The following is an 11,402-nucleotide window of genomic DNA, read 5'->3' on the forward strand; positions in this document are numbered from 1 at the left end:
ACGATGGATGGGGCCATGTACCATCAGATCCTGGGTGAGACCCTCCTTTCCTCACACAGGGCATTGAAAATGGGTCATGGGTGGCATGACAATGACTCAAAACACATGGCCAAGGCAACAAAGGAGTGTCCAGGCTCCAGATATTAATCCCATGGAAAATCTGCAGAGGGAGCTCAAGGTTCGAGTTGCCAAACATCAGCCTCGAAACCTTAATGACTTAGAGAGGAGTGGGACAAAACCCCTCCTGAGATGTGTGCAAACCTGGTGGCCAATTACAAGAAACTTATTCGAACTCTACCTGAAATCATAGGAGTCACGTAAATGAGCAAAGTAAAATGTTATTTTATATAAAGGAAAATTTCCAGGGGGCAAATGGTAATTTATATCATGCCACCCTATGCAACTCAATTAGCTTTTAAATAAGAAAGTTGCATGAAATTTAACCACTTTCATACAGATAATACATGGTATGTAGATAGCTGTAAAGCAGTTATTTAACCTTTCACATAGATGCCACATATAATTAAGAATAGAGAAGGTCCATCTCTTAACTAGCTTAATGTTATTTTTGAGGAACATCAACACTATAGATTTTGGCACTATAATCAATCTACACACTCATTTATGAAATGGTTGCTGGTGAGGAATAGTATTTTGACACAGTATCCTGAAAAAGCATTCAGACCCCTTAACCCAATCCTACTATTCTAGCGAATTACAAACGGTGCATTGAAATATTTTAAGCTTTGCACTTTGCGACTGATCATGTCAGACCGACATGAGAACTTTCACTGAGTGACTTTATAACACTCACTTTGTTTTGTCCGCTCCACTGTTATTTTGGCCTTCTCATCATAGATAAAGGTGAATTTTCAGTATTTTATTGGATGTATGTTTTTACTATTTTCCTGTATTTTGCTCCAACCTCTAGTTTTAACAAAACACCCTGCTGATGAGAAACAGCACAATGCATGATTCTTACATCACAGTAAGGATGGTGTGATTTAAGGGCATAGGCACTGTTTTTGTGCTAAAAAAAATAGAAGTTAACACAACAGTATAACAGGGCCTGACAAATCCCAGAATCCATGTAGCTTTGGCTCCGTTTACAGTATTTATATTTTTCCCCATGTCATTCTTTCACTTTAGGTACTGTGCCAGCTTAGCTGCTATTTTGTGCATTTTGAAGATCTCCAAAATCATTATATTGACTATAAATCAAGACACTGTTTGCAGCCTTCAGTGTAACCAAATTTAATAGACCTAATGGCCCCGCTTTCCCATTAAAAGAGAAAGTGAGACCATGTAGTAGTGCGAGGCCAATAAGCTTTCCTGCTATAGAAACTTGTGTTAAGATCTTTAGAGAAAAGATATGCAAGAACCACCCAGCTAAATGCGACTTGACCCCTCTTAAAGGTTTATGAGGAATAGCATAGTTGATCAAAGTGTTGGCTTTAACACGAAAACAGATTTACAACAGACAATGTTAATGCAAACTGTTTTACTACAAAGCCTTGTAAAATTTCATGAATGCAATGTAATTATATTTCAACTTCATATAAACTACATATTACAAATTTAACCAAAATTAAATAATTTACCCTTTTCACAAGCTGAACGCACACTAAAGCAAGCTGTTACAATACAGTCAAATAAATGCGCCTATTAAAAACCTCACAGTAGGTCATTTGGCTTAAAGATTTGAGTATATATTAAATAGAAAACACAAAACTCCACACGTTCATAAAAACACATACACAAATTACATGTCCACTGTAAACGTTGTTGTACAATACAGTAAAATTGTCCAAATCAAATATTGGGTTTAGACTTTACCCAACACAGCCCCTTTTTTCTGCAGAGGCAGAACCATGGTTTCATAGAACACTAGTTCCCAGGAAGATGTACAGCGATGCTTTTGGAACATTTTATTAGGAGTCAAAAGATAGAAAGTATTTGCAAACTACATATTGGCGAGAGGAGAAAATGCAACCTGAGCAACGAAACACCGGTCTTGGAATGTGGTTTATCACAACTTGCTGTAGAGGTTTCTTCAATTATATGTTGAGGCTCAGTATAGACACGGGAACAAAAAAAAAAGTCAAAAGTTACATTTTATAGCTGTGGCAGCTTATCAACAGGTGTGTCAAATTTGAAGTCTGGAGGAAACAAATCTGGAGCTCGTGGATATATCAGTCTGTACGATTGTCTGATGGTAACATCAGCAACTCCTGCAATGTCACCGATTTCTGTTGAAAAATAAAATTGCAAAAATGGTTTAAAAAAGCAAAACAAACACTGCTAATTTTGGGATAGATCATTTGGACCGAGATGTACAATACAGGACACCATCATGTCATACACCTACACAGTTGATGTCATAGCAATGTCTGTAAAAAGACAGGGGCCTTTGAGGACTGCCTTGGAAAGAAAGCACAAGCTTTGGCCTGGACCTACTTTGCCCATTATGGTGTCATCTATGTGCATAACATGGAAAAAATCCCTCTGCCTCAGATCTAAAGTCAATCTAAGCATAGATTAATTTGAGTTTATTATTTTGCTGTAACTGCAAAGAACATAGAATTCACAGAATATCAAAGTTTCCACATATGGTGGACTGCTCCAAAACCTATGATGCACTAACCATTACAGGTCATCATTGGTCAAAGCAAAAGCAAATCACTCACCCTTTTGTGTTCTCTTTTCAGCAGATGCTTGCGAGGCCATGTAAATTGCAGCAGCTGCCACAGAAATTGGACTTCTACCGGGAACTAAATCCAATTCCACAGCTTTGCGTGCAATGAAAGTAGCTGCCATCTGCACTTGTTTGGTAAGGCCCAAGTTTGAACAAAATCGCGACATAAAGTCTCCAGTTGTAATCAAATCCACATTTGTTTCCAGAGCTTTTAGAATAAGCTTGAAACACCTGCCAATTTCCTTCTTGGAAATCCTCGACACAGCACAAATTTCTTCAAGTGAAAGAGAAAAAAAAATTAGTCTGCTGATGAATTTAGACATTCCAATATCTACGAATATATTGGGAGAAAGAGGGGGGGGCATGCAAAGCACACATGATAGTTTGTAAAATCCAGATTAAAAATGTAAATTTCCTTACCTTTAAATGTTCTGGGTACCCCTTCCTGTCTGCAGGCAATATAAAGACATGCTGATGCTATGGCATCATTACTCCTTCCTTTCAGACTTTTTTGCTCGTATACTTGCTTAAATAAATTATTGGTGCGATCCTTGGAAAAACAAAAACAAAAAAAAACAAAAAAAAACTATGCATTAGCATCAGGGGACACTCCTATATCAAGTACCTTTGTTGCTATTTTGCAGCGGTGACTTCACTTACAACTATATTACGAGGAAGGTTGATTCTGTCTGCCATATTTGTTATTTCTTTGAAGGCATTCAGCATTGCCCTGTCAGAACTGCTCATGGTCCTGCGATTCTGGTACTTTGAATTTCCAAATTCATCAAAACTTGCTGAACCAGTACCCTGTTCGAAAATAAAATATGTGCAATGAAGAGCATTGTTATGTGTGGTGTAACATGCTTCTGTCACTGCCACTGTGTACTGTAACAGTTTGCTTTGTGCAAAATTAATTGCAGGTTTCCAAATTGGAATATAAAATATATACAACTGAAGAATGTTTAAGGGCAGCGCACACTTCTACATTCCAATAACTGGAACAATTATGCAAGCTGGATTCATAACAAATACCAGTCATTACACAAACTAATTTAGCAGATTGAAAACAAGATGTTTTACTGATTGATGAAAAGGATATTAAAATAACTAGAGGAAGCTCACATGTAAAGCTCCATGTGTGTGTTTTGGGTGGGGGGGGAGCAAACACACAATGCCCTAAGGTTACACCATCACATTCAACTCTTATGCTAAGTTTGCACAGTGACAATGCTATGTACATACGTCCACAAACAAACACCAAACTTGTTTACTACCTTGCCAATCATTGTACTTAAGTCTCCACCACTTAACAGAGGATTCTGTGTATCCCCCACTCTTGATGGATCTTTTGTAGCTTTGTCATTACTAAATGTTCTCCATTCAGACCCAACATCAATTACCCGATCACCTGGAAATACAAGTGTTGAAAGAGTACAGACATGAGCTACGTGGATTATTACACCAGACATCACCCTTTCTATGAATAGTTACTCATCACCACGCAAGATTTTAACATCAGGAAAGGCAGGGCATACCCAGAGTATTTTCATGAATTGAGTGCTTTGTTATTTTTAAATACTGTAATTTATGACCATTACACCCACAGAAATTTTATTATCTAATGTTCATTCCAGTTTAAAGTCTACAACAAAATATAATTTTGCATCTATCTTACCACGTTCTATGATTTTCAGTTCTTATAAAGCTAGGCAATGTTTTTGGCACCCTATGCAGGATCTGTGTATTTTGCAGTTACAGCTCTACATATCATTGAATCGTAGTACACCTTGTGTTTGTTGGTTTTTGCTTGATTAAGAAGCATTAAGCCATAATAAAATAAACAAAAACACACAGTATTGGTGGGTTTGGTAAAGTACCAAACACTAGAATTGCTGTTTGTTTTACAGCAAATCAACTAAAAGATAACCAATTTCAATATCAGAGCAATACCTAAGGGGGAAGCAATAGTAGGACAATAAATAGCAAAGGAAATATAGTTATCAAATATTTGGTTTCCTCCTTGAAGCTTTGACATTTTTTATTATAGTGTTTAGTGTTTATCAACGCGAGCCTATGTAACAAAATTCCCACAAATGCCAGTAATTTTTTATTTATTTTTTTTTTTTTGGGGCCACATCTACTAGGATATGCCCACCACCAAGACTAATTTTTTGATCTGCATGTAAAATCCTTAGGAATGTAGGTAAACAAGTTTAACAGAACGAGCCAGACGACAGCGCTTCACTAAACTTACCTACAACCAAGCCACACTCCGAACATATCATATCCCCAGCTCTGTAATCCTCCACCAGGAGTGCATCAGGATGATTTGGACAACTTACTTTTGGAAATGCATCCGCACTAAGGGTACAAAGAAAATAAATGTAAACATTACTGTGCATATACTTTGAAACGCATCAGTTAATGAAAATGGCTCACTAAAGCCAACTGACTAGATGTTAGAGTTCCTCCGAATATCTACATGTAGTCTCTAGTCAACTCTGACAATTGACGTGCCAGGACCATCATGTCTGTAAACGGGTGCAGAAAGCGATCTACATTCGCTTTCCGCACCCAAACGGTGTTGCTGTAATGCCTCGACCTTGAGGCATTCAGCAACGCCACGACCGGCACTAGGGGCCATGTCTGGCCCCTCCCCAGGGCGTCAACATCCGCCATACATTGTATGGCGGCGGACGCCCGTTTTAAAAGCGCTTAGGAGGCGATCAACGATCACCACCTAAACTTAAATGGTGTCGCTGGAATGCCTCGATCAGGAGGCATTCAGCGACAAACACTTACCCCAGGGTGGGCTGTGACCTCTCTGGAGAGCGGTCACAGCCGCCGCTGCAAGTGATCTTCGCCATCTGCAAGATGGCGGCCGCCCGGGAAAAAAAAAAGATAAAGATGAAAAAGTTCGCTAGATGGTCTCCAGACCCTCTAGAGAACTCTGGCTCCACTTGCAGGTTGAATACAGGTACTGCATTCAACCATGCAAGTCAATGGAGCCCAGCTTTCTAACCACAGTGTGATTAGTAAAAATAAAAAATTAATAGTTAGAAAAAAATAGTAAAATGTTAAAATAATTTCCCACCGATGTCACTATGTTAATAAAAATGTAAAAAAAAAAAGTTAAAGGCAAAAAATATAATATATACATATATACCGTATTGGCTCGGATATAGGCCGCCCCCGTATATAGGCCGCACCCTAAAAGTTTGGTGCTTTTTTAAAGAAAGTTTTTTTTCTTTAAAAAAGCACCAAAAAAAACATGCTGCCACTGTCCTCCCCCCCGAGATATGCTGCCACTGTCCTCCCTCCCCGAGATATGCTGCCACTGTCTTCCCTCCCAGAGATATGCTGCCACTGTCCTCCCTCCCCGCGATACGCTGCCGCTGTCCTCCCTCCCCGCGATACGCTGCGCTCCCTCCCCGAGATCCGCTGCCCTCCCTCCCCGAGATCCGCTGCCCTCCCTCCCCGAGATCCGCTGCCCTCCCTCCCCGCGATACGCTGCCGCTGTCCTCCCTCCCCGCGATACGCTGCCGCTGTCCTCCTCTGCCCCCCCTCCTCGACTTACCGGAGCAGACTCCCGGGTGTCTTCAGGGCCGGCGAGGGACATCTACGCAATACGCGTATGCAACTTCCGGTACCGTTACCGGAAGTTGCATTTGCGTATTGCGTAAATGTCTCCCGCCGGCCCCGCAAGACACCCGGGAGTCTGCTCCGGTAAGTCGGGGGTGGGCAGAGGTAAAACGCTTAGATAACCTCCCGTGCCGGCACCCCCCCCGTGGGAAGTGCTGGCAGGGGAGGCTGTCTGAGCGTATCGGGGAGAAGGATGCAGGTCCCCTGCACCGCTGCGGGGGATCTGTATCTTAACCCCGCTGCCTGCCCGGCGCCCGAATATAGGCCGCACCCCCACTTTAAAAACTTAAAGTGGGGGAAAAAAGTGCGGCCTATATTCGAGCCAATACGGTATATAAAAAATATATTTTTGTGAGCAAGTACTAAAATTAGCACATTAGCTTAAATCAGTTCCCACATGGAAAGAGTTAAAATACTGGCATATTAAATGCTCATGGGGTGTCTTTTAAAAAATGTATGATCTGATGGGGTAAATTGAATTGGCCAGGTTCAACAATGTCCCAATTAACATGGGGGGGTGGCTACACATCTAATTTCCAATTAGAAAAATGCACACGTCCCAAATGTGGCCTTTTAGTTCCCCCAAAAAATGACAAACCCATGCATGTGGGGTATCACTGTAGTCAGGAGAAGTTGCTGAACAAATATTGGGGTGTCGTGTGACAGCGGCATATACCAGGAGCTGTAAATGCATACATAAAATAGGTGTGTGGGGGAAAGATTACACAAAAAAATACTACTGCAAACTTTGAAAAATGCTGGTGGTAAAATGTGTGCATGCAAAGAGTTAAAATATCAGCATTTAAAATACCCTGGGGTGTCTAGTTTTCAAAAATACATGGCCCGGCTCAAAGATGTACCAAATAGTGGATTCCCAAATGCCAAAGTTCAACATTGAAAAATGCGCATACCCCAAATGTGCCCCCCCCCAACAGCCAGGCAAAATCATTCACGTGAGGTATCGCTGCACTCAGGAGATGTTGCTGAACACATATCGGGGTCTTTTATGATAGTGACATATACCAGAACCTGTTTATTCATACCTGAAGTAAAATGTGTGTGGGAAAAAAAAAAATTACTACCATAAAGTTTGACAAAGACTGGTGGTAGATATGCATGGAAAGTTAAAATACTAGCATTTGAAATGCCCTGGGGTGTCTAGTTTTCAAAAATATATGATTTGATGGGGTAAATTGCAGTGGCTGGCTTCAAAGATACCAGAAATGGCACATGGGGGAAGAATTACCAGATTTGGGAAAAAATGGCTTTGAGATAGCAAAACGCTACCTGTACTTATTGCCCCATAACGTGTAAAAAAAAAAAAAAAAAAAAAAAACCCCAAAAACATTGGGTATTTCTAAACTCAGGGCAAATAGTAGAATCTATTTAGAAGGTTTTTTCCATTACCTTTTATAGATGAATAAAAGATTTTTCAACTAAAAAAGTAAGTCATTTTTTTCAAAAATTTTCACCATATTTTATACTTTTTTTAATAGTAAATAATATGATACAATCAAAACAATGTCATCTAAAGAAAGCCCTTCTTGTCCTGAAAAAAACAATATATAACTTGTGTGGGTTCAGTAAACGGGAAAGAAAATTACAGCTAAACACAAGCAGCACAGAAGTGTTAAAACGGCCATTGTCACGAAGGATACAAAAAGTAAAATCAGCCTTTGTCACGAAGGGGTTAAATTCCCTAGGGCCCCTCTGCCAAGTCTATGCTGAATTCAATGGGAACCGGACGCAAGAGAACCCATAAGTGTCAGTAGATCGTACACTTACACATCAAATACAAATCTGTAAAGTGAGAATAGACTGAGGTTGAAGAATCTGTGGTGCATGAAGCTCCAGGTAAACATAAGGCTCACTAAAAGCCTGACTAACTTCTAATCTGACAATCATTACAAATGGCGACTACCCCTATACCACGAAACTGATGGATATTTACACAAAAAGATTCTGGTATAAAACTATGAAAATCGATCTTTTGTCCCCACTGTATATATAATCTCATGTTATTAGTTATGTATTATCTCACAAGTACTTTACTACTGCACTACAATTTGCAGCCAGAATCATACAACACAAACTTTGCTCTGCTGGACAACATATATTTCCCAAATAGCTGAGGCTTTCCCCTTATAGCATAATCAATCTACTTTCTTACTGCAAGAACATCTAGAGCTGCTAGCTATTAGGGCCACCCTAGCCAAACAACAGACAACTCTTCTAAAGAATGCATATTACAATATACATCATCCGGGGTGGAGGGAACCTACCTGATGTAGAAACTGCAGCTGTCATTCTCTTCTGTGGTCTGATGATTCATGCCAGTGATTTGCTGCTTGAAACAATGGCAGGAATCATTCACATTGAAACCAACGGGAACACTTCCTTCACATGCTTACAGGGGTCTGAGACCCCTGTCTGCAGCATTCCCTGGGTCAACACTGGAGCTGAGCAGAGGCAAATATAACTTGGGCATGGACATTAATATGTGCTCACTCACACACCTTGCGCATGGAAGATAGTCGGAGGTGGGGGATTCTGTAGACTATCCATTCACTTACAAGGGGGTCGCCACAAAAATGTTAAGGGACCCCATCACTACCATATGCATTAAAGGGCATGATAGCTGAAAGGTCCCCTTTACATTTTCATGGTGCCCCTTTAAAAATGCATGCGAGGGATTATGCAGATACCCTGTATTTGCACTCCTCATGCTAGTGCCTCCTGTGCCCTTGTGTGGAAAGCTGTTATACATGTCAAAATATAATGGCAGCTTTCCCATAAAGTACTTTTAAAAAAAAAAAAAAACCCCAAAAAAAACAAACAAAAAAAAACACATGAGCTAGCAATCTCCCATTCCCAAGTCTAGAACAGAATGCATACAGAAGACTGACTGCAGCGGCTAACCTCAAATTTATTTCATCAACCTTTTATATGATCCTACAAGTGAACAAATGATACCATTACTGAGCTGTCACAAGATTAAACACCCACTATATAAACTGTTTAGCCAAGAACTCAAGCTGGTCAGTGATAACATTTAGTTTCTTCACCATGAATACACAGTTCTACAAGCCAGATTATTTAAATTGTTTTCATTCCTCACACCAAGCAGGCAAAGCATTTAAAGAAATAAAAGGTAGTTACACGACACTTAGGCCACATAACATGTAACACCACTCTGCATCACTACAAAACATTGAGGAAATAGCTTGAAGGGAAAGCTAGTGCATAACAAACAAATATTTCCATATAACTATATGGAAGATTGTCAGTTAGTAGGGTTCCCGTACAAGCCACAAAAACAAAAAAAATATTTACACAGCTATAGCCTCCTACATACCTACAGCACCAATGGCCATTTTCTATAGTGTCCTGAATAAGCAATAGTCAGCAAATTCCTGGTGCACTTGCTCCACAAACTGCAAGAACATTCATGTACATCTGCTTACTGATCACATGGGAATCTATATATCCAGAGTGACAGAGCAGCATATATGAAGACAGAGCAATTTGCCCTTCCTAGAAATGTTTAGGTAGCCATGAATAATTACCTTTCATGCACATTTATAATTACAAATGTATGCTTTTACTACTCTGCTCATTTTCTGAAGGCCTAGTAAAATGGACATTTTTAACCATTTATTCTACTGAGAGATGAAACTGGCTCATCATCCAGATTAGTAACTCTATAAATTCAGAATAAACTATACGTAATCTATAATCTAATGCAGTGTATGTTAGGTACACAAAGTGATCATGACCCGGCTGCTCTGTAAACATGAATGAAAGATTTAAAATGTAAGACTCATACTAAAACTATAATTCCCTGCATTTGCAGGCAGCCCTGTAATGTTTGTAAAATAAAATAAAAAAATAAGACATCTTATTAGGCACAGCTTTGAACAGGTAATAAAAACTTTATTTAAAACCAATATGCTCAAATTAGTTAAGTACAGTATTCCCCAATGTTCTGATTTTGTTAAAAATAAATATATCTTTATACAAACCACTCGTCCAGAGAAAACTGGTAACAATACGTTTTTTCTAGTTTTAAACTAATATTACCCAACTGTACACCCATGTAGGTCAGTTCTAAGAACCACGATATCGCTTAAGCAGGTTTACTAAAACATTTTTAAGGGCACAAGCGGGCTAAACTCGTTAACGCTGCGTTATGTCCCTAAAGTATTCTTCGTCGGTTATGGTGTTTACAAGTCACCTTCATCCAGTCAGCCCTTGCGCATCCGTTAAAGAATTACACGTATGCAAGACATCCGTTAATATACGTTATGGTACGCCGTGTAGAATACAGATCTTTGAACGTTTATAGTTTGACTATAGATTTTGCACACGGGCCTTTCCCGACATGGGCTCTGCCATTGTGTCTGAACGGCAATACGCTCTGCAGACATAAAGCCATGGGAAGCTTCTTGTAAGCAGAGCCTATATGAGGCTAGCTGCTGGCACTATGGGGCCAGTCCGGCCTTGGAAGGTGCACGTAGACTCTCAGTGGTGACGTCCTCGAAGCAATTCTCAGCTCCCTCACAGGCTTCCGGCACCAAATGAGAAACCAGATGGCAGACTGCCTCCCAACGTATTGCCACGGAACCACTCAATCCACGAAACCGTTAGCGCCTTCATTAAAGCGGCGAGACACTCACCGACTCGTCGACGCCATGCTTATAAGTTTAAACCGCCGACTGTGACGAGGAGCGACTCTTATAAGCGGCACGCTCTTCCTTTTATATGCTCACTGGTCACGTGCCGAAGGGGACGCGCTCAACGCAGAAAAGCGACTCATTGTTAATATCTGCGTGTGCGCGTGACTCGACTGGGGTTGGTCACCACGCATGCGTAGTGTAGCCGAGTGACGCAGTGTCTTGGCGGCACGCTTGCTTCTCTAATGGGAAGTGCGACGTTTCCTATATATTTATTAGAAAACCAACGCAAGTATGTTTTTGTCGAGCGGGGGGTACATTCAATCATATACAAAATACTGCCAGAAAGTAAAGCATTAATTTACGAGGACCACTTGTTTGTTACGGGAGTA

The 11,402-nt window shown here is 40.3% G+C and overlaps 1 protein-coding gene across 1 annotated transcript; it reads right to left on the reverse strand.

Annotated features, from left to right (window-relative positions):
* Nucleotides 1–1,486: 1,486 nt before the first annotated feature.
* On the reverse strand, nucleotides 1,487–11,175 carry GTF2B (general transcription factor IIB). The gene is made up of 7 exons (XM_053469253.1): nucleotides 11,014–11,175; nucleotides 4,950–5,056; nucleotides 3,970–4,103; nucleotides 3,356–3,502; nucleotides 3,116–3,245; nucleotides 2,688–2,969; nucleotides 1,487–2,249 (listed from the first exon to the last, which is right to left on the reverse strand). Exons 1-7 carry the CDS (start codon nucleotides 11,028–11,030, stop codon nucleotides 2,116–2,118), a joined length of 951 nt encoding a protein of 316 aa, XP_053325228.1. The 5' UTR covers nucleotides 11,031–11,175; the 3' UTR covers nucleotides 1,487–2,115.
* Between the last annotated feature and the right edge of the window lie 227 nt (nucleotides 11,176–11,402).

This window comes from Spea bombifrons, chromosome 6 (assembly GCF_027358695.1).
Source record: "Spea bombifrons isolate aSpeBom1 chromosome 6, aSpeBom1.2.pri, whole genome shotgun sequence".
In the NCBI taxonomy this organism is placed as follows: domain Eukaryota; kingdom Metazoa; phylum Chordata; class Amphibia; order Anura; family Pelobatidae; genus Spea; species Spea bombifrons.